The following is a 21,932-nucleotide window of genomic DNA, read 5'->3' on the forward strand; positions in this document are numbered from 1 at the left end:
TGGGGGCAGTGAGTGATTCGGGATAGTTTTCGGACCTGTGCAAAAGTAAAAATGATGGGACTGTAATTCAGTGTTATCCCTCAGGCCAAGCCAAACTGGGAGGGCAAAGCCGGGGTAGTGTCTGGGATTCTCTGGTCCTCGAAGCCGGGCACGGTGAGTCATGTAGCGCAGCTGTAACGCACCCTCGCCATGGCTCCGAGACGCCTTCCCGCTTGGCTTTCCAAGAGGAGCGAATTATGTGCTTAACCAAGGTCCGGCTCCTGAGGAGAGGTGGGTACTGATTCTCCTGGAAACCGGCTAAATACGGATTAATATTTTAAACACTGTATTTATTCAGGCGGTAATGACATGCTGCTTTTTTGGAGAGGTGTATTTTGCCAAAAGCAAGCGTTCTGTTCCCTGTTCGAGATGTTGTGTGGTGTGTGGCGGCATTTCCTCCTCCTCTGTACTTTTCTTATTTTGGCTAATTAAACTAAACCAGTCAATTCCAAATCCTTTTTCTTTTTTTTAAATTTTACTACTGTGCTAATTTACTTCAGTTTATTTAGTGTTTTAAAATGGCTTCTATTTAAATCTGGAAGGGAAGAAAAATAAATCTGCTAAATATATTTCTATTCAGATCATATGTTGTGGCTTTTCTCTTTTTGAAGAATGAGGTCTAATTTTTGAACCTGAATCCACTTGGCACTACTCTTGGCTTCAGCAATGTTGGGTTTCCTTTTGTTTTAAAACTAATTCCCTTTTTCCTACTGCCGAGCTACATTTATGTCTCCATGCTCACAAAGCTTTTATGCGTGTGTTTGGTTTGAAAATGTTCATCCGAGCAAAGTTGAGTATGTGCAGAATATTTGAGGATGGGGCTTTAAATGTATTTATGGTGGTCCTTGGTGCGATGCTGTGGACTTGAAGCATTGCCAGTCCTTTCCAGCCACCCATATGCTTCCCATTCGCGTATGTCTTTGCAAAAAGATGCGGCACATCCCTTTGCTTTCTGCTCTGTCCTTTGCTCTGAGAAGCCAGGGCCTCGTTCTAGCATGTTTTGCCTTTTTTCAGGGGAAAGAAGGCTACTAATACTTGCTGCTTTTAGAAGAGAGCAAAGGTAGAAAAGAGCAGGGGGATATAATACAAGGTGTATTCAACACTGTAGGAATTTCCACAGACTTCTCCGCCAAGTATTTTTTCAACAGATTAAACCTTTATCTTAAACACTTAGGCTTGGCTAGAATATGTATTTCGGTGAGGAATGTGTGATGAGAAACATGGGAGAAAAATAGCTAAGAAAAAAAGAGATTTTTATATGATTTCTGACAAGCTATTTGAATGCCTTTTGTCCCTAAAGTCCCAGTCCTCAAAGCTGGTCCTGATGGGTTGTCTGAGCTCCTGGGCCTCCAGAGGGGTGAGACAGGTTTGTGTCTGCATTGGAGTTTCCTGCAGGTATCTGGATGTGTAACTCTTCTGAAAAGGTTTTCTTGAGGACTGTGAGGCCGTGCTACACCAGGCTTAACTTGAACTTGATCCATTATAGCAAGTAAGGGAGCAAAATGAAGATGTTTCAGAGCAAAGCTGTGAATAAAATCTTATGCCTATAGAGACTGAGAGATGCAAAACCACAGTCTTAGCAAGCAGCCACAACTAAGTCAAATATATATATTAAAAAAGAAAAGTCCCCAGCATGCATGGTAACAGAAGACATCATGTACAGGGGAGATCTGACTTATGGTGGAAACCTTAATTTTTGGCCATGTTCTGAGGTCAGGTTTTTGAGTGAAACCTGTATCGCTAAGTCAGGCCAGTGAGTCCTTGAATTTTCTGCTCCAAGTGCAACATCATTGCCCTCTAACCTCAAATTCAGGTGCTTGGTGGGATGATGTTGATCCCATTTGTGGCTGCATTTGTTCCATGGTGTCTTTAGTGCCCATACCCAGGCTTGAGATGCTTTAGTTCTGCCCGGTCCTTTCCTCTGTCTCGAGGGATGATGCAGCTCCTGCCTTTGTGCAGCAAAGTGGGGGGTCAGCTTTGCCCAGCCCGATGCTGGATGCTCAGCACCCCACCAGACCTGTCCTTTGCCTGGTAGACCTTGCAGGCCAAGGAGCCCCCGCAGCAGCAGTGACCATGTAGCTCTTTACCCACAGCCCTTCCCTCCCTCCTTCAGCCCCATCCCTTGCTGGTGGGGTGCCCGAGGTGCCCCCTGTGCCTCTCCAAGCCTGCAATGCAGCCCTGAACCTGCCCCTTGGAGGCTGGATCTCTGCTCATTAGCTGCTGTTTGCTGAAACCGGATACCTGGGGCACCCCAGCCAGGAGCGAAGTCCCCTGGCTGCAGCTATTTAAAAGGACAAGGGCAGCCTCAGAATTTCCACCTCTCTCACATCCATGTCCCTCCCAGCACCTCGTCCCAACCTCTCTTCTCTCCTGGATCCTTGCAGCATCCATGACCAGCGAGTGGAGCGATAGCCCGAGGGGGACCTGCTGCCCGCACCAGCCCCAGGGAAGGATTATCTGTTGAATTTGGGGGAACCTCAGGCTTGCCAGAAAGCCTTGGCTCAGCCAGGGCCTGTAAGCCTGGCAGGCACTCGCTGGCTCCCAGCACAGGAGACACCTTGAGACTGAAAGGGAAGGAGGGAGAAAGAGGCTTGTTTGGTTGTGTTTTTTCCTGCGCCCCCCGCCTCTTTTATTTTTTTTTTAAATTTTTTTTTGTATAAGAAGCAGAAATTGCTGTAAGCTGCTGGACAAATCAATGCCAGTGAACGCAGGGCTGCGGGGGGACGGTGCACAGCCTCTTACCCTGCTGCAAAGTAAGTGCTGGAGGCAGAGATGCTGTGCAAGGGGGGAGGGAGCAGGGCCGAGGGGACACCCCGGGGTGCGGGGAAGGGTTGGGTGTGCTGGGCTGCCCTCACCTGCCCGTGAAATCCCGTAGAGATGAGAGGTTTGCTGTGTCCTGGTGTGGACAAGAGGGACCTGCTGGTCACCTTGGGGTGTGCTCCGTGCCTGGGTCCCTGCTCGGTGGGGGCACCGGGATGCAGGTTTGATCCACATGCAAAAGTCCCCTCCCCTGATGGAGCTGGCTGAGCAGACTCGGCGTCTGATTTACAACGATGGACATTGCATGAGAAAACTCATTCCCAACTCCCTCTGCTGAATGCGGAGCCCCAGGAAAAGCCGTGTTGGGTACCTTGTAACGTGGGTCCTTTGCCAGCCCGTGGTGAGGTGGGTCGGGGCCAATTTGGGCAGGGGGCTCCTGCCCCTGGCTGGGGAGTGCACATTAGGAACAATAACCATTAGTAGCCTCCCCTAAACCGGGGGCCTGTGTGTTTCCTCCAAAGAGCCTAGAAGGGTCTTCAATTGCTTCTCGGCAGCTCTTCTGCCCAAAAGAGTTTCGTGGGTTGTTTTTTTTTTTTCATCATTTATTTACTTTGTATTATTTTTTGCAAGTGCTTCAGTATTACAGAGGAGGGCAGCAGAGAGAGGCAGCAGGGACATCCTTAAATAATTTTCATTTCTCAAAATCTGCCTTTTCCTCTTTTCTCTAAGTCCAGAGGAGAGATCCTGGTGGGGGGGCGGGGTGGGAGGCACATCTGCACTGCAAATAAAAATAATAATTACTATCACCAACCAACCAAAAAAAAGTAACAGCTGAGAAAAAAACACTTTCAATGAAGGACTTTGGAAATCAGAGCTCACAGAAACTATACTATTAATAAGGAGGAAAAAAAAAGGCAAGAAATCCAGCGACCATGGGCCAGCCTGGCTTCCTAGAGTGTACTTTCTGTTCTCTCTCCTTTTTCCCAAGGTAATTGCAGTCTGCCGAGAGGGAGTTAAATGGGATTAAAAGATCTGTGTAAGCAAAAGGACCCAGAAGAGAAGGAGGAAGGAGTGAGCCGTCCGGGCCAGGGGGTGTCTTTGACACAGCTGAGCCCCTTAGAGAGGCAGAGAGCAGAGCTCCTGGGAAGGATGTACCCACAAACCGGCCTGTCCCCCTTTTTCTGATGGATTGCTGCAAAAATTGCCCGAAAGAGACAATGCACTAAACGTGATGGAGCCGGAATCGGAGCCGGTCTCCAGACTCAGAGCTACCGCAGCAGCAGGCAGGGGGTGAGTACAAACTCCGATTTCTCCCCGCGCCGGGGAAAGGGCATCCCGGGCGGGGATGGGGGTGCCCGGGGAGCCGGGGGATCCCGGGAGGGGCTGGAGAGCCGGCCCGGGAGAGGGGAGCTCCGTTCCCGGGTGGCTGGGGATGGGGTGGGGGGAAGACATTCCTTCTGCCAGGGGATGATGTGAAAACTCCTGGGCTGGAAGAGAAGAGAATGGGGCTGGGAGGGAAGGGAGGCCACGCTGGAGCGGGAGAGTGGGAATGGGGCTTGGGGTGTGCGGGGAAAAAAGGGGGTGAGAGCGGTGCGCTCAGGGCGGGAAGGGCAGGAGGACCCCCCCATAACCCCCCCCAAATTCCCCCACACCGGGGAAAGGAGCTACCAGCCCGGGAACTGCTCTGAGGGGTGGGCGCCGATGTTGTACCCACGAAACGGGCAATTCCACGTCCCCCTCGCACACCTACACCACCCCGGGCGGGGGGAGCAGGTTCCCCAGCCCCCCCGGGAGCGGGGAGTGGAAATGCTGGTCCCTGTCCGTGGGGACAGCGGTACCTGGAGGTGGCCGCCGCGGTCCCACGGGGAGCGGGGGAGCCCCGGGCTGGGCTGCGGCACGGCCGGGGGACCGGCGGTGCCTGGTGGCGTGTTCTGCATGTGTTCCATAGACACTTCTTTCTATCTTCATATGCACATACGAAAAAAAACACAGCACACACCCTGCTGGTCTCCACTCTCGCACGGCTGGGGCCAGCGTTTACTATTTTCATTGTTAAATTTGTTGTTGTTATTATTATTCTTTTTTTTTTTTTCCGGGGGGACCAGCAAAGGGTTAATCCCTCTGGTTGCGTTGTCGGATGTAATGATGATTTACCGACACTCCCTTGGAAAGGCTGGGATTCTTCTGCCTGGCAGTTTGGAGGGGAAAAAAAAAAAGAGTTTATGTTACAGGATCCCCCTCTGCTTCTGCCGGGCTCGGATGGGCTGTGAGATGGGGTGAAACGGTGGGAATGGGGCGAGGGGATTTCGGGGCACCCCCTTTCCTCACCCCCAGGGTCACCCCGCTGCTGGCAGCCCCCCCGTTAGCGCAGCGCTGGAGTCTGGACGTGGATGAATGTGCAGTTTCCTTTGTAGGCTGAGCACACGCTCGCCCTGCATGTGTCCGTGTGTAAAGTTACGTGGAGGGATCAGAACCGCTCGCAGGGGCTGCAACCAGCTCTCCTTGAGAAGTTCTCTGTGTGTTTATACGCTCACAAGGACTGAATTTTAGCGCTTTAGGGTTTTGGGTTGTTTTTTATTTGCCCAGACGTGGCTGTGGCATGTCTGGAGATGCTGGTAACTGCAGCGTCTCCTGGTTGGAACCTTTTTAGCGTTGGGTACGGTCTGGAGTGGAATGCCTGCCTGGGACTGTGCGAGGGTGGCTGTCTGTCCAAAAAATGGAGAAGTCAAAAGGGGAACAGACAGATAAAGATTCCTTTGAAAGACCGAGAGCAGCTCCGTGTCACAGGGAGCGAGGGGAAGGGCCCCGATGCTGGGGACATACTTGGCACGAGACTCGGTCATTGCACAGAGCACCGACTTGTGAGCAGGATGGAGAAGCTGACCACAGTTGTGCTGCAGATGAGGACAAGGTGATCCTGCTCGAGTCCCAGGGCAAGCTGGACCCTGCTGAGACCGGGCTTAGGACACGGGGACTGCAGAGGAAGCAGTGTGGCAGCCCGCTTGCTGGAGTCTCTATCTGTTCTTGCATCTCGGGGTCCTGGGTGAGCGCTGTGCACAGCAGCATGGGGTTTGAGTGCTGCAGTGCCATGGGAAACGTGTGCTACAGTCTTTCCTGGCGACTCAGAATATGTGCGCCTTTTGTTCCCAGGATCTCTCCCTTACATACCTCGCCAGTGTGCTGCTCCGGTCCCTCCTCAGCAGAGGTCGCTTGCTGCCCTTCACATTATCTCCATATGGGCTTTTTGGTGCTGGGGTTTGAGTTGCTTGGCAGAGTTGAGTGCTGTGCATCCCACCATCCCCACTGCTGGACATTCCTGTCGAGGCTGTTAGTCTTGGAGAGGGTCTTGTGGGCCCGGAGCTGGCCTGTGCTCAGGCTCACCAGCTCTCCCTTGTGCTGCCAGCTCTTCCTCGGGGTGGGTGAGGGTGATGCTGCCTGAAGGCAGCTCCTAATGGGAACTTTCTGGGGTGTTCCCACGTGGCACTGGGGGTCCCGTGTGCCCCAGCACTCCCACAGCATCCTCTGGAGCGGGGCTGGTGGCTGAGGTGTGGGGGACACAGGGATGGATTTCCATGGGAAACTCTCCCCTTAGCATCCTGGGTTAGTGCCTGTGTACACCAGCCAAAAATCTTTGGCTGGAAGTAGAAATCGATAGCTGGTTTATAAAGCAGAAAAGGTCCAGGGCTGATACAGGGGTGTGTACATGACCCTGTGTTCCCTTTGCTCTCCCTGGAAATTGGGGGTAAGACAAGAAATATCATCGTTCCAGGAGCTCTGCAAAGAAAGCAGTAGTCGTCTCTGCAAAGGATGATACTAGTACAAAATAAGATTTGTACACCAAAAAGTTGGGACTGGAATTGATGCTGTGGTGCAATTTAAAGCCTTGATATGTAGGTTGTGATTTTCTGTTTCCTGTTGGCTATCAAAACTGCCTGGGAGTCTTATAAAGTGTCACCTCCAGCCATGTGCAAAGGATCTTTAGCAACATAGGTATTTTCTCCTGTTAAGATACATTGATCTACGGCTAGAAATGTAGATTTGCCTTTCTTGAAAAGCAATTTTCAGCATCCAGCTGGCTTTCTGGTCTTTTGAATAGAAAAAAAATGCACCTGAATGGAGTAGAGTAGGGGGGAATCATTTTTCCACCCTGCAAGAATGTTTGCGATTTCCCAACTGTAAATGAGGGAGAAAACAAAATGAAAAACTGAATGCTGCTTTGGGCCCTAGTAACATTTTCTCCAGTTTCAATCCATTATCTAAACAAACGAGATGTAAAAATCATTTGGACTTCTATTTTTCTAAGGCAAGGGCAAATCCTTTAATTTAAAAAAAAGCTTAAATTGTTCCAACAATTCCAGAAATTGTGAAGTGGTGGGTGAACTGATCACTGCTATTTTACAGAGTGCTTCAGCTTTCTCAATCTTGCGCTTTTTTGAGGGTAATTCCTGACCAAGTGTGGCTGTTGTCTCGCTAGTGTCCTTGGGTCAGTGTAGTGCTTTATTCCAGTGGTTGTCAGGTAAGAACTGAGATGTTCAACAGGATATTTCCCTCATTTCACACTTGAGGTTGCCACCCTGGATGTGACTTTACCAGGGCCAACAGCAGGACATGCTGTGCACAAGCCACCTGGGGAGGTGATAACTCATCCTGCAAGTCACAACCTGCAGCTTGCAGCATTCAGATCATTCAGGGCTCAGCGAGGGGATGTCAATAAGCTTGGAGCCCTGGGCACTGCTCTGTAATTGTGTGCTAATTAGCAGTCCTGATTTCATCAGGTCTCCAGACTGGTACATGCTACCATGACCACACAGGGACATCCCGCCTGTCCTGAAGCCTCAGCAGAAGTGGTGCCTCAACCTTCTCGTTGCTTTTTGAAGCAGCTCCTCAGGATGGTTATTCTTGGCCGCTACTCACATGCACGTGGTCCTCACTGGGAAGATGCTAAAAACACCATGAAGGCTGAGAAGTGCTGTTGCTGATCTGCCCTTCTCTGTTGTCTTTTGCCTTGCGCTTTTTGACACTGGTTCTCATGGAGCGATCACAGGAGTCTACAAAAAGTAGCAAAGCAAAATCTAAGTTGTAGTCAGTAGCTTCAGTTTGCTGTAAAGGGAGTTTGTCTGCACTGGGAAACTTTTAGGGTTCACATGAGCTTACATCATAGGTATTTAGGGGAATTTCTCTGCCTAGCGACTACAGCAGTGGAATCCTCATTCTGGTGTGCACAGGGCCTATGCAATAGAATAAATAAACGCCTTTAGTGGGTAACTCTTGATAGAGTCTCTGTGGAAATCCCTGGTTGTGGGAAGAAGCTGCGATAAAGGCAAGGTGGGCTTGATAGCTCTATATAAGGAGAAAAATCTTCCTTTACTATTGCTACTCAAGCTGCTTATGCAATCCTGTCGCTGCGGAGTTGTAACGGAAAAAGAGCCTGCATTATAAAATCCTGCAATAATTAACAACCCCATCAGTCACAGGTCTGCCATTTGGAAGCTGCTTTTGCTTTTTCCATTAAGTTGGTAAATTTTGCCAAAGTGTTTTTCTTCAGTGTTTTGGCGCTTGTCCCTGCTCTCAACTCTTACAGTGTTGGCTGTGTGAGGGGTCCAGGAGCCGGGCTGAGGCCAGCTGGATCTCACGCTGCGCATTCGTCTCCTTTATAGCCCTGTCGGTGTCACTGGAATGAAATTACGTGCTGGATTTTCCCCTAAGGCTTGTTCCTCAAACTCCAATGGTCAATGGGGTTTTTGGATGCAGTTTTGGGTCGTGAAGATATTCCTGCACCCCTGCAAAGAAATAGCGGGACTTCAGGAGGTGTGTTGTGTGCACAGTGTTTGATCCTCACCAGAGAAAAGGTGTTCTGAATGCTTGGGGTCACCCCCTTCTCCTCGTCTTCCCATGCGCTCATTGGGCAGTCAAGCCCAGCTGCTGATACCCAGCAAGGTCTTGGCTCCATGCGCATCTGGAATTGTGTCCATAACTTAAAACTTCATTGTTCCTTTGGAGGTGAGCACAGAAATGCAGGTCTTCCTGCAAAGGGCATTTTGGCCTTGTAAGTCATAGAATCATAGACTGGTTTGGGTTGAAGGGACCTTCAAAGCTCATCCAGTGCATCCCCTGCAGGGACATCTTCACCAGCTCAGGTTGCTCAGAGCCCCGTCCAGCCTGGCCTGGGATGGCTCCAGGGATGGTTCATCCACCATCTCTCTGGCCAACCTGGGCCAGGCTCTCACCACACTCAGGGGCAACAATTTCTTCCTCATGTCCAGCCTGAATCTCCCCTCCTTTAATTTTAAATTGTTACCATTGTTCTATTACTTTTTATTGTCATGGAAAGACTTTTGCTAGAGGCAGCCATGAAGAATCATCCTATTCTCCTTCCCTTCCTACCTTCCCTGAATGAGCTGGGACAACAGCTCTCCTTGAACTCAGCCATGTCCTCAGCCCAAGAGCTGTGTCCCATGGATGAAGTGGGCAGAAGACACCCAGGTCTCCCCAGCTTGGAGATCTCTTGAGCATAGTGAGGGTTTCCTGGTTAGCATATGTCTGGCTATAGGACGTGGCGAAAGAATAGTGTGATTTGGCTCTTCCAAGCTGTTGTTCCTTCGTGCATAAACTAAAGCAGCCCCAGAGCTCCCGAAATGTGCAGCCCAGTGTCAGGGTAATGGAAACAGCACAGAATGATGTGGTCCATCTCATTTGTTTCCCAGCCAATGAGGGGCCGCTCCAGTATTTTGTCCCTTCAAGACTTAAAATATTAGTTAGTGGCTGGATTCCTGCATGGAGTTTTACATTCAGGGCCAGGTTTCCCCACTGATGTGTAAATCACTGTGGTTTCATTTTAGCTGTGGGAAAGGATCTCTCGCACTAGATGAGGACCTGGCCCAGGGTGATTAATCCGTTGTCTCAGAGGATGTTTTCTTGCGCTAAAGCTCAGACTTGATGGCAGGAGAAGAGTGGTCTCTAATCCCATTTGATGAACGCTTTGTCCTTGCCAGATGTGAAGAGAGGAGCAAGCTGCGCTTTGGCAGCGCTCTGCGGGTCCCGGCGTTCGCGCTGCCGCGGCTGCGACCACAAGCAACCCTGGGATGTCCCACACCGCTTTCTTCTGCCCTTCTGGGACTTCTGTAGCTTACATTTTTTACCTCTGTTCCTCCAGCAGCACTTGCTGATCAAGCCGTTAAATAGAAACTCTAGAAAATGAGGGAACTCAATCTTCAGACTTTCCACTGACACTTTTAAGTGAGCTTAACCAAGGAGTTTCCTATGTTCGTTCTTTGGCTATAAATCGAGGAAGCTGATGGGGGAAGAGGGGGCTTCAGCTACCTTTCTGGTCAAAGTTTTCCTCTCTGCTGCTGTTTTCAATGGCACTTCAAGGCTTAAAGTTTAGCTAAAACTGAAAGGTTTGCCCAGTTCTCAGGTGTGAAAGGGTCTGTGAGCGCCTGTGCTTGGGAGGCTGCAGCTCTCACACCTTCTAGAGTTTCCTGCCATACCAAGCTAATGAGAAAGTCATTAGTGGCAAGAGCATAGGGTGCTGAGTTGTTAGAAGCTGCCCCTCATCTTTGCATCTAGGTGTAAAAAAAGGAATAGATCCATGTAGGATTTGGTATGTTTAGAATGTTTTTAAGCATGTAGTAAAGCAATAGCACTTGATTTTTTTTGCTGAGGTGCGGGTGACATGTCACCATATGTCAGCCCATTTCCTACCTGTGTCCTCACAGACATGCACTCCTGGTGTGTCTTTTGACCTTCAGATTTTGAATTATTTCTCCATCCACTTGCATTTCTGATGTTCTGTCCTGGACAAGTGCCAAAGAGCAGCAGGAGCAAAGGGATGGGTGACCTGGCAGGGACAACCCTGCATCTCAAAACACTGCTCTGGTCCTTGCTCAAGGCTGGATCAACAGCCCCTAATGCCAGTGGGAAAACCTTCCACTGGATTCTGTGTTCTTTAGATGACTTTAAAGTAGCAAAAATAAACTTCAGTCAGATCAAGTGCTGTTCTGCCAAGCGCCTGTTCTCCATTTCCCAGAGACACGTGGACACCTGTAATCAAGACCCTCAACAGGGGGACTAGTTTTTGTTACTAATGTTATAGAAACTCATTATTATTTCTTCTTTTCCAATTTTAGGGGACTCTGCTTTTTCTGGACTGTATTATGTTTTACCTGGTTCCTGGGATTCACACAGGGAAATTCTGAAGGTAAATTAAACTTTTTCTTTCCCCCTCTCCTCTTTCAACCAAAGTAAAAGCCAAGTGCTTTGGTATCACTTTAGGGCCATGACTTAATAACATCTGAGCCTAGTGCACACAATTAAATGCATTTATTGCTGATCGTTGCAGTATTCCTGATACAGCTGATGTAGTTAACAGCTGGCAAAGGAACCAGTTTTTTACAGGTGATTTCATGCCCCACAGGACTTTCAGAAGTGCCTGTCTGTCTGGTGGAACTGGTGGCGATGAAGGACTTTGGCATGTCTAAAATGTCACTGGCATCTCCCTGCACGTGCCTGGTACTCAACTAGAAAGTGCCCCTTGAGGTTGGGGCATTAAGGAATTAAGCGTCTCTGACAGACGGGTTTTTCCTTGACTAGAATGCAACCCGATCATGCCTGTGCAGGCATGTAGGGTGTTGTGCATACAGAAGTGATGTGTGTTCTAAAATTAAAGCAAATTTAAGGGAGAAAAATACCACAGAGGGTGGCTGATAGTAGAATGTGTATGTCTGGCTCAGTCCTTGTGCTATAGGGTAAGTATTCTATAGGGGAATTATCATACATCTTTGCCTGGTCTTTGCATCCCCTCCCCAGTGCTGCTGGGGTCAGGACAAACTAATCAATGACCCCACAAGAGGGGAGATAGAAAGCTCCAGAGTCAACAAAAATAAAAACAAATTGGCCTTTTACAGTTGATAGTGGGAGCAACATCTGCAACATAGTCTGCAACATCTGTTTGTAAAGGAGCCATCTCCTCTTAAAATAGCAACACCTCTTCCACATGGATGCTTTACACAGGCATAAGCTGGAACTCAACAGCTTCCTTCGCAATCTGTAGACAACAATAAGTGGACTCGCAGGCTCCAGGGCTCTGCTTTTAGTCTCCAAAACATGAAGGACAAATAGAAAGCCGGTGGCTGCTCAGCTGTAAGGCAGCCCGTGGAGCACTTTTTACAGGGGGAAAAAAAAATAAATACATCCCTGCCATCAGCAATTTTGAAAAATGTAATATTTTCCAAATTCTGCTTCAATGCAAAGAGGTGAACATCTGGCTGAATCACTTAGTCAAGCAGTTTTCAGAGCAAGTTTTATGTCAGCTCATAAAGAGGCAGAACAAATACAGTGTCTTGGCGTCTCTTTTTTTTTTCAAGTAGATTTTAATATGTTGTTTAGATTCATCTCTATCCATCATTTTACTCCCATGATACTTATGGGATGATGCCATGTCTTTTGTTGCCATCAGTCTAAAAGGAACTTGTTCACTTTGCTCTCAGTGCATTAACTCAGTGTGGTAGGTAACACCCTTCTGAGATACTTTCTCTGTGCTTGGTTTATCCACAATCGGAGATGGGCTCTTCTGGGTACCAGAAAGTACAAACTCCCAGGGAAGCAAAGGCTGTAAGGAAACACTGGTGACTTGAGACTGTATTATCGCTCAGGATTTTCAAACATGAGATTTACAAAAGCAATAAGAGCTTGTTCTTGGAGCTGTGTGAGGATGAAACCAAGCCAGTGCTGTGGGCTTTTGAAAACCCTGCGGTTATTACTGTAAGGCTTCGGGGTCTTCCTGCACACTGGAAAATCAGGGATGTTTTTTTCCTTAAGTGTTACAAATCCAAAAGATCATGAGGTTGGTGAGTTCATCTGACGTGGGCTGACTAAAGGTCTGGGCAGTGACTTTTGGAAACGTAGCGTTTATTCAACCCAACTTTAGCTGTGGGCATCACATCTCGGCTGCTGGAATCTAGGAAGTTGCAAGTTATTTCTGTCCTGCCTTTTGGCTTCTTTTTCTTACAAACTTTTTTTCATGGGGGAGCGGGGAGGGAAAGAAAGAGATGGGAAGGAGAGCAATAAAACACGTAATCCGCTCTTTCAGAGATGATCGTGTAATTGTTCAAGAATCTCTGTGCATCTCGAAGTTTTTTCCCGGTTGCTCAAATGTTGTTACGGGAAAGTTGCAACCAGCTTCAAGGCACCTGGGACCAGGCAGCTCTAAGCGAATGGCTTTTTAAATAATGTGTTTTGATGGAAAAAGAATCTACAGAGGAAAAAATTTTGAAGGGGAAAAAGAATGTTTTGCTAAACTTGGAGCTACTTAAGGAAGCCAAAACTACCTTGTGTTTTATGTGAGTTGATGACACCCCGTCATCCCGGGGGATGTGCCCCACCAGCCCAGGGCAGTCGGCATGGGATGGAGCAGCAGACGGGCTGGGTGCACTGGAGTCCTGAGCTCTGTGCCTGGACCTGCTGCTGGAAAATCCACCTACGTGTCCTGCATGAGGCCTGTTTTAATCAGGTTTTGCATAGGCATCTAGAACTTGGCTCTACCTTCGTGAGTTTAGAAGGAAAGGAGTGGTTTGGTTTTGCTTTTTTTCCCCTTTTTCTTAAGGGCTGTTGGATGCAGTTGCTAACAAGGCACTTGGATTGGTCTTGCAAATGGCAGCAGCATCCTCTGAGCAGGGAAACATCATTATGTCTTTGCAGAGCAGCTACCGAATGAATAGCTCCTGGAGTTTAAAGTGTGGCTGCCTGGTAGAGACACACCACTGCCTGTCTCTGGGAGAACATAAAATACATGTAGAAATTGGATGCTGGAATCTAGCTCCTAGTTTAAGTGGTAAATTTATTTCCTTTGGGTTAATTCCTTTGAAGTCTGTGGCAAGGGTCCTGTTTGACTTCATTAGAGCCAGGCTTTGGGCTCTGGAGATTATCCAGTGTGAAGATGCTGCTATAAGTCCTCTATTCAGTGCAGAGAGGGGAAGGTTCTACCCTTGCTATGCTGAGGGACAGCCCCATTGGGCTATATGGCAGAAAAAAAATGGTGGGGAACCAAGGATTTCTTAGTATGGGAGAAAAACCATTATTTATGTTTGCACGGGCCATGCAGTAAATTATCCCCTCTGCACAGAGTGGAAAATTTCCATCCCCCTTCATGTCTTCTCCAGGGTAGTCTCTGCTAGAAAATGAGGCAAGCAGCCTTAAAAAAGGGAGGTGGGAATAAAGCTGAGCTTAGACCAAGTAAATATTGATTGACTTGCCAAAGTCAAGGAACAGAGGTTTTCTCGTTATCCTCCTCCCTTCCTGGCCAGTGCCATTACAGGGCTCCGACTGGCCTGGGTCTACAACCCTTCTGGCCAACACTGAGGACCTCATTTAAGTGTCAGGTCTCCAAATATTGGGTATTGTGCACAATATTTAATAGGTAAGGGTGAAAGAAGACTAATTCCAAGACCCCTTCAGAGAAGCAGCTCATTTTTAATTTGGACAACCTTTGATTTACTTTTCCTTATGGCCTAGGAAAGCTGCACTCCCGCGATGTGAGCTGACGTGCAGCCACGATTGGCCCTGTCGCGTTTCTGATTGTTAAATACTTACCTTGCGAGATCAGCATTTGGATTATACAGGCCAGACTAGTTTGCCTAAAAAGCACTTAGATTTGAGAACTAGCTGGTCATCGAATTACAGGGATTGAATTGGGGCAGCGAAGAGGGAAGGAAATACAGTTATCCTGGCTCATTTTTGACAGTGGTAATGTCATGGTGATCTTTACAGCCTTACCTTTATCTGTCTGTACCATGTAGCTAACATCTTTTATTAGACCAAATTTCAAGCTGGAAAAGAGAACAAGCTTTTGGGCATATGAGCCCCTTTTTCAGGTCTGGGCACATTTACCTTTGCAGCTCTTCTCTCGTAGACTTCAGCATCTTCCCCAGTTAAGCAGTTGAGCTGAGATTGCTGCCAGCTGGCTCCAGTTTGTCTTGCTCTTGCCTGATAATCTGCCTTGGACTCTGAGCTGTGTGACTCCTGTTAGACCTTGGGGCCAGAAACCAGAGGATTCTGTGTGTCTGTCCATTGCAGACTTCTCCTGGAGCTGGTGAAGCAAGATAGGTGCCTGTGGACATCAGTCCTCCTTGTCCTGCCACAAGGCTCCTAAGTGACAAATGTGGGGGACAGTCCTACCCCTGTTGCTCCATGGCAGCCATAATTAATTTCTCAGCTCTTCACAAACGGTTCCTCCAGCTTATTAAAATAATTTGAGGCTGTAAGATGATCCACTGAGGAAAAAAATCCATCGCTGCTGAGAACCTAAAGTGGTTCTGTGAAACCTGGGTGCGATTTCTTTTAATGCTGGGAGGCACCTTCACTTCCCTAAACTCTCCAAAGTCTCAAAGATCAAAAGCTGCTTCTTACTAATTTGGAGAGAGACAGATACAAGGCTTTTCCTCCCTTTGAAAGTTCTGATCCTTGCCTTCTGGGGATATAAAATTTGGCAATCCCAGCTCAGTCTGTTGTTCAAATTCCTTTCCAGCTGTGTGGTCAGTACTCAGAATTAAATCCCAGGGAAGTGGCCTGTCGGTACTCAGTGGGAAATTTCCTTGTAGTGAGGTCAGCTCCCTCGAGAACATCTGGAGCTGGTTCCTGGTGGGACAGGACACTCAGCCACATGCACCGCAAAGCTGACGCATTTTGGCAGTTGTTGATGACCAAGTTGAGCATGTACTTGCTCCTCATGCTACATGCAGAAGAGCTGCATGTGCTCATCATTCTGATTAGTTGAATATATGTGTGAGAAGATGGTTGGGGTTTCCTGTAACCTGTTGCACTTTTGCATGGACTGGTTTGACCCTCCCATAGCTCATCCAGCCTTTGGGTTGCTGAACATCTCACAGTTTCTTTGCGTTTCCCTTTCAGATGTGGATGTTCTTCAAAGACTGGGCCTGTCAGGGAAAAGGCCATCGAGCGGGTGGTCCTCATCACGGGCAGTTCCTCAAGGAGTCATTCCTTTCAAATCAGGGGTCATCGTCACTCAGCGAGCACGTGTCGAAGCACCGCTCAGCACCATCCTCCCCGCGGGCTCTGGCACCGACCTGCTCCTGGTGCTGAGCCTCTGCTCCCACCGCATCAACAACGCTTTTCTCTTCGCCATCAAGAGCAAAAAGAAAAAACTGCAGCTGGGGGTCCAGTTTGTGCCGGGGAAGATCATAGTGTACGTGGGCCACAAGCGCTCTGTATATTTTGATTACAATGTCCACGATGGCCAGTGGCACAATGTGGCTATCGATATCCGTGGCCAGACAGTCACTTTATTTACTTCTTGTGGGAAGCGCAGAGTACATGCGGATTTGCATTTTAAAAAGAACGAGGCGTTGGATCCACACGGATCTTTCCTCTTTGGGAAGATGAACCAGCACTCAGTGCAGTTCGAAGGAGCCATCTGCCAGTTTGATATTTATCCTTCCGCCAAGGCAGCTCATCATTACTGTAAATACCTAAAGAAACAGTGCAGGCAAGCAGATACCTACCGGCCAAACCTTCCTCCCCTCCTCCCCATCCTGCCCAGGGATCCCAGTGCCTCCCCCAGTACTCCCCAGCATATGGAACTCTCATTGCAGAGTCTGAAAAACCTGACGGCTGTAGCCCCATCCTTGGAGTTCAGCAGGGTCATTGCACCCCTCAAGACTCGGGGTTCAGGTACATCAACCATTGCATTGGTATCATCCCCACCATCGCTTCCAAGACTGACAACCAAACCCACAAAGGTCACAGTGGCCCCATCTCTCATTTCATTGAGTACTGAAACACAGCCGCCCACCCGTCCGCTCCCTCGGGGGACAGTGACGACCCTCAGGGTGTCTCGGCCCACTCCCAGCACACCGATGGCAAAAACTCCTCTTCCCACTGCCAAAAAGCCCCCGCCAACAAGCCAGAGCCCCGCCACAGCCAGCAGGAAGGGGTCCAAGCAAGAGACCAAAAAGAAGATCAACCAAAACCCCACCATTGAGCCCCCTGAAGCAGCCAGTACTGTAAAGCCAATGAGGAGGATGACTGATAACACAACCAGCAGCATCCACTTGGTCACCTTAAAGCAAATCCCGCTGAACCCGAGCACTGGGCCCATTCCAAAGAAGCACGTGCCATCCCCCACCAGGAAGGTGAATCCCAGTAACATCCCTCTGGTGTTCACCAAACCGGCCCTGGGGTCTGCCCGTCCCGTCTCCAGAGCCAGGGCACCAGTCTTCAACCTCACGACCCCAGCTGCCACCGATGGCTATCAGATCTTTGACCCCCTCGGACCCACTCCGTTTCCACTTTTACTGGGATATCCGGGAGTGAAAGGAGAGAGAGGACCTCAGGTAAGCTCAGGCTCTTAATGCTGGTTCTTCCCAGTCACAGATCAGCTCAGTGGTTGGCAGACCATGACCTACAAGGGTTTCCATAAAGCTCAGTGGAGTGTGACTGCTCAAAATAGCAGCCAAGCACTACTACGTTTCTTATGATCGCAGTTTTAGCATCTATCTCAGTGTAAACTTGAGTGCTCTGTGATGGTGGATGCCCCTTAAAAGTTTATGATTAAAGTTGCGGCTTAATGGTGGATTTAAGAAAAGAGGGAAACAACATCCTACTTTTCTTCCTACAAATAGCTGGTTACAATTTTGATGGCCAGGTTGGGACACTGTTCCACACCCCCGATTTTTCTCAGGGCCAAGAGGACAGAACTGCCGGTCACCTCCCAAAGAAAACCCAGGTACCTCAAAAACGTGCCACAAATCAACTACTTCTTAACCCTGGTTATGAATTTGTTTAGTACCTGAAATTCACATTTGCAGAGAAATGCCCTGTTTCAGCAAATACAAGTACAGAGGTTGCTTCAGGATTTATTTTTTTTAAACAAACTCCTGTTTTTATGGTATACGTTTTTTGGGTTTTTTTATTTCTCATAGCCCACATCTTAAAATATACAAAGAGTTTCCTTTATAAATTTAACTACTGCATTCCACACACAATAACCACTCTCAGGGTGTGTATCTTGGCCATCATAAAAGTATACACACATTTTGTAATGCTAAAAGCAGTCAGGCCGCACTAATTATCTGCTAACTTGCTTTTTTCAAATGCAAGAATGCAAACAGGATTTTTAAACTGGCCGGCTTTTAGGAGGATTTGGTGTTCCAACCCAAGCTGTTTGCTATATTGTGTATGTGAGAGGGGCTGTACATGTAAAATAAGTCTATTTCAGACAGAGTCCTCGGGTGCCAAGTTCCAGCCTGGAGCAAATTTTTACAGCTGATTTCTTGAAATAGTGAAAGAAGGGTTTACAGTGGAAATATTGAGACTGGCTTAAGGAACACAATCAACAGCGCTTATCCCTGCGGATGTGCTGCTGGTTGTTGCGAGTAACACCTGAAGTGAAATGTCGTGTTTCCATGAGCCCTCAATGGGCGCTCACCTTCCAGGTTTGCATTTCCTGCCTGCCCCATTGCAAACAGTCTGGTGATGAAATTTGGGTGAGGAGCTGCTGAGGAAGGTGTTTTATTCGAAGGTTCCCACCTTTGGGAGATGGGAAGATGCTGCCCCGGTTAGGGGGTGCAGCCCTGCGCCCCTGCCTGGTTTTACAGATGCTCATCCCTGTTGTCATCTTTGTACTTGGAGAAGTTTTGCTAAATCCCTGTGCAGACAGAATGAGCTTCAGCAATTTTATCTTTGGGCAGTTTTCTGTGTTTTGTGGAGAGTCATTTCAGGCGTGTTTCTAGGCGTAGAAATTCAGTAATCTTGAGCTTTTCTTAAAACACAGCTTACCTGTAAGGAGTGAATCTGGGTGACCTGCTCTGAGCCCAGTGAAATCCTTTTCCACCTTCTTGCCCTGCAAGTGCCATGAGGGTCACCAAGCTCCAAGCTCCTGTTTTCCCCTGCAATGTAAAGGGCTCATTATCGTGCTGGAGTGGAAAATCCCTCTGAGCTTGTGAATCACAGCAAAGAAACAGATTCAGGCTGTGGATGGCTGAGGGAAGAGATGGCAGGATTTTTCCATCCCGTCTGAGAACAACTGGAGTCCTGAATCGAGCGAAAGGAGAACATTTTGAGGCTCTGTCTGGCCTTATTCTCTTTGTCTGCTGGAAACAAAGTCGGCGCTTTGGGAGGGAAAGGTTATGGCTGGACTGGAGCTGGCTGCTCGATCGCTCCTGTGACTCACTCAGTGATCTCTGTACCATGTTTCGTCGGCCGTCTCTGACGTGGGGAGAGAAAAAGGAGGAAAAAACCAGAGTGGGGATGATGACATGTTGAGAAATTAATGTAGCACTCCTATGGCCAGACGAGCGTGTTTCAGAACTAAGTGCTGATAAATGCTCCGTGCTTGAGTAATTACCTGGCGCCGTCCTCGTGTTGTTGGGCAGACGTTTCTGGTGAGGTCAGTACAGACCTTCCTGCTCTGCTGGGCGATATCGCAGCCCAGCGTGTTCCCTGGACCGGCACGTTGTGGGCTGGGAACGTCATTCACAGAGTCTGGCACATGGGTGGAAGGATAAGATGATTAATTAGTTTTCCCAATTGTGTTGCCTGATGCAAGGTGTCTTCAAGAAGGTTCTTACACCAGATGGATAAGTATCTATAGGACGTTGCTTCTATTTTTTCCGGCCACCTTGGTGGTGATTTCTGGGCACCCAGCAGTCCAGCTCCCCATTTTAAGAGGAGGGACCATCTCTTACCCTCATCATCCCAAAATCAGGATGTGATTGACAGCTGGGGTGCAAGGCAGTGATGACTCTGTGGTCTCTGTGCAATCCTGGTTTTGTGAACGCTACCAAAATAACTGTGGTATAATCTTAGCTGTGCAGAAGGGCCCTAACCACACAACTGAGGGAGATGTCCACATGGTTAGAGGAGTGCAAGGAAGGGGCTAAAAGGATCTCTTCACCTGGCAATAAAAGGCAGAACCCTCCATTGATTAATCTGCCATGAGAGACCACCATGGTGCTGCGCAACAGGAACCGGAGACGCTGCATCCCACATGCAACTCATGGCAGAGCATTAATTCTTCAGGAATGTTGGGTTTGCTGGGCAGCTAGAGGAGGGAGGATAATATGCTCTTAAAAAGGAAACATTTCTTGGGAACCATTAATAACCACAAGCATTTGGGATCTCTGCTCTAAATTTCTTTCTGGAGGGGGGAAAATAGCAAAAAGAACACCCAAACATGATGCTAAGTCAGGAACTCAGCACTGACTCAGCAGCTGGCAAAGGTCCCTCTGAATCATCCCCGCGGCCGCCCGCAGCATCTCCGCCGAGATCTCCCATCCCTGCACAGGGCCAAGCCAGCCTGCGCCCGGCTTGCAGAGCAGCCTGACCCCGCACATCCCTGCAAGGAGCCTGGACACCCGCAGAAGATAAATAATACAGGAAAAATGGTATTTTGTTACTGGCAAGTCAAGCCCTTGCAAGGCTGTGATGCTGTAGGTGGGCTGAATCCTTTGGAGGATCAAGGATACTGCGGGCTGGTCTGTACCAGCGGCAGGTTTGATGGGGAGATGCGGGGGCTGGGTCCCTGTCCCCACTGCCGTGTGCCTGCCCCGTGTGACACGGTAAAGCTGCAGCGAACCCCTTGCCCTGGCACAGCCCTGGGGTCTCACTGGGTTGTACACAGTGTTCCCTAAGTTGGACCTTTTCCCTCCTGTATAATAAGGCTGTAATTCCATAGCTTTTTGGCCCCTGCAAGCAAAAAGCCCCATAATGATTATTGCTAAGTGCCTAAGGGATATTTTTGGAGCAGGGAAACCCTACGTGATACTCAACGTGCAGAGGAGTGGGTTGAGTTTGCTAAGAGGCTGTGGAGGCTCTGAGTAATGCAAGAGGAGCGGGGAAGGAGGGAGAAAGTTTCAAACAACTCCCCAGGTATCTAAGCAGGAATTATCCTGCTGGGGGTGTCCCCAAACCTCCAGTTCCCATCAGTGTGTCCAGGAACCCCCGGTTCCAACCCTGGTGCTGGCAGCCCAGCTGGAGATGTCGAGTTTTTCTGGCAAACTGCCTTTTTTTTCATTATTTTCCAAAGGTAGCTGTATTTCTGAGCACATCCCAGTCTAGACTGCTCCAGCTGCCATCTTCTGCACGGGCCGTTTGTCTTGGAGCCCAGCTCCTTTCATAAAGGAGTGATATTTGCCAGTTCGATCTGTGGGCTGGGGAGAGCGAGCTGATTGGAAATGCTGATAACATATGAAGTGCCTATTTCCAGTCTTCTTTGTACCAGAAAAGGCTATTCAAGCTGACAGGCTATGATAAATTAAGAAATACACAATGTGTTTCAATGTCTCTTAATGAATGAGTCATATTAATAAAAAAAAGGAGGGGGGGGGTTGAGGAATCATACGCTTTGTATAATACATGGGAAAAGTTTTAGTCTCACTCACACAGTTGGATCACAGTTTAACCAGAACTATCCCCAAAGGGAAATCTTGCAGGAAAATGACTAAGCCTCAGAGAGCTCTATTTGCATAGAAAAGTTCATTTTGAAAAGCAGTAGCTGAAAGTATGATTGAGATAAATGTGCTGCAAAGGATGTAGGGATGTATTGGATGTATTATATAAATATATACAGGTATTTTTATAAATCTTCAAAACCAGAAAGTGAGTGTTAGAGTATGGGATCCCTCTATTTCTTCACACCCCTCCAGACTTTCTTCCAAAGTCTGAGATTACTCAAGAGTCTGAAGTGCCTCGTGCAGAGATTGTTCCTGAAATGTCTCTATAAAAAACCTGCATTCATCACTGGAAAACTAATACTTCATTATGTTATTGCGCTGCCACTCTATTACGAATCTGGTTGTGGACAATGACATTTCTGTGACAGGTGTTGTACAGACCCGGAATAAGCATCTGTGTCTATTGTGGAAATCGTACTGCAAGGCTGGCTTTGCACCAGCGTCTCGGTTCCTGCCAGAGTTATGAGAGCCTTTTGTTTTTAGACTAGTTGAAACTCAGATGTGTCCAAATGTAATCTGATAAGCCTGTCTTGGAGAAGAAAGTAACCAAAGTGCTGGATTTTTTTTTTCTCCAAAAAATTCAGGTTTGTTTTAGGCAGTACTACAAGTTGGGTTTTAGTTTAGGTCCTCTCTCCATCTCTGCACAGTCCCTGGTGAGGATGATGGGAT

At 48.3% G+C, this 21,932-nt stretch overlaps 1 protein-coding gene across 1 annotated transcript in view; it reads left to right on the forward strand.

The window, feature by feature from the left end:
• Positions 1–4,030: 4,030 nt before the first annotated feature.
• The window catches only part of COL27A1 (collagen type XXVII alpha 1 chain), a gene marked incomplete at both ends in the record, with an annotated part of 145,221 nt that continues 127,319 nt past the window's right edge, over positions 4,031–21,932 (forward strand). The window contains 3 exons of the mRNA XM_080356002.1: positions 4,031–4,089; positions 10,926–10,996; positions 15,703–17,144. Of these exons, the coding sequence (XP_080212128.1) occupies positions 4,031–4,089; positions 10,926–10,996; positions 15,703–17,144 (1,572 nt within the window). The remainder of the gene's footprint in view (positions 4,090–10,925; positions 10,997–15,702; positions 17,145–21,932) is intronic.

Source organism: Nesoenas mayeri (genome assembly GCF_963082525.1).
Source record: "Nesoenas mayeri genome assembly, chromosome: 18".
Lineage (NCBI taxonomy): Eukaryota > Metazoa > Chordata > Aves > Columbiformes > Columbidae > Nesoenas > Nesoenas mayeri.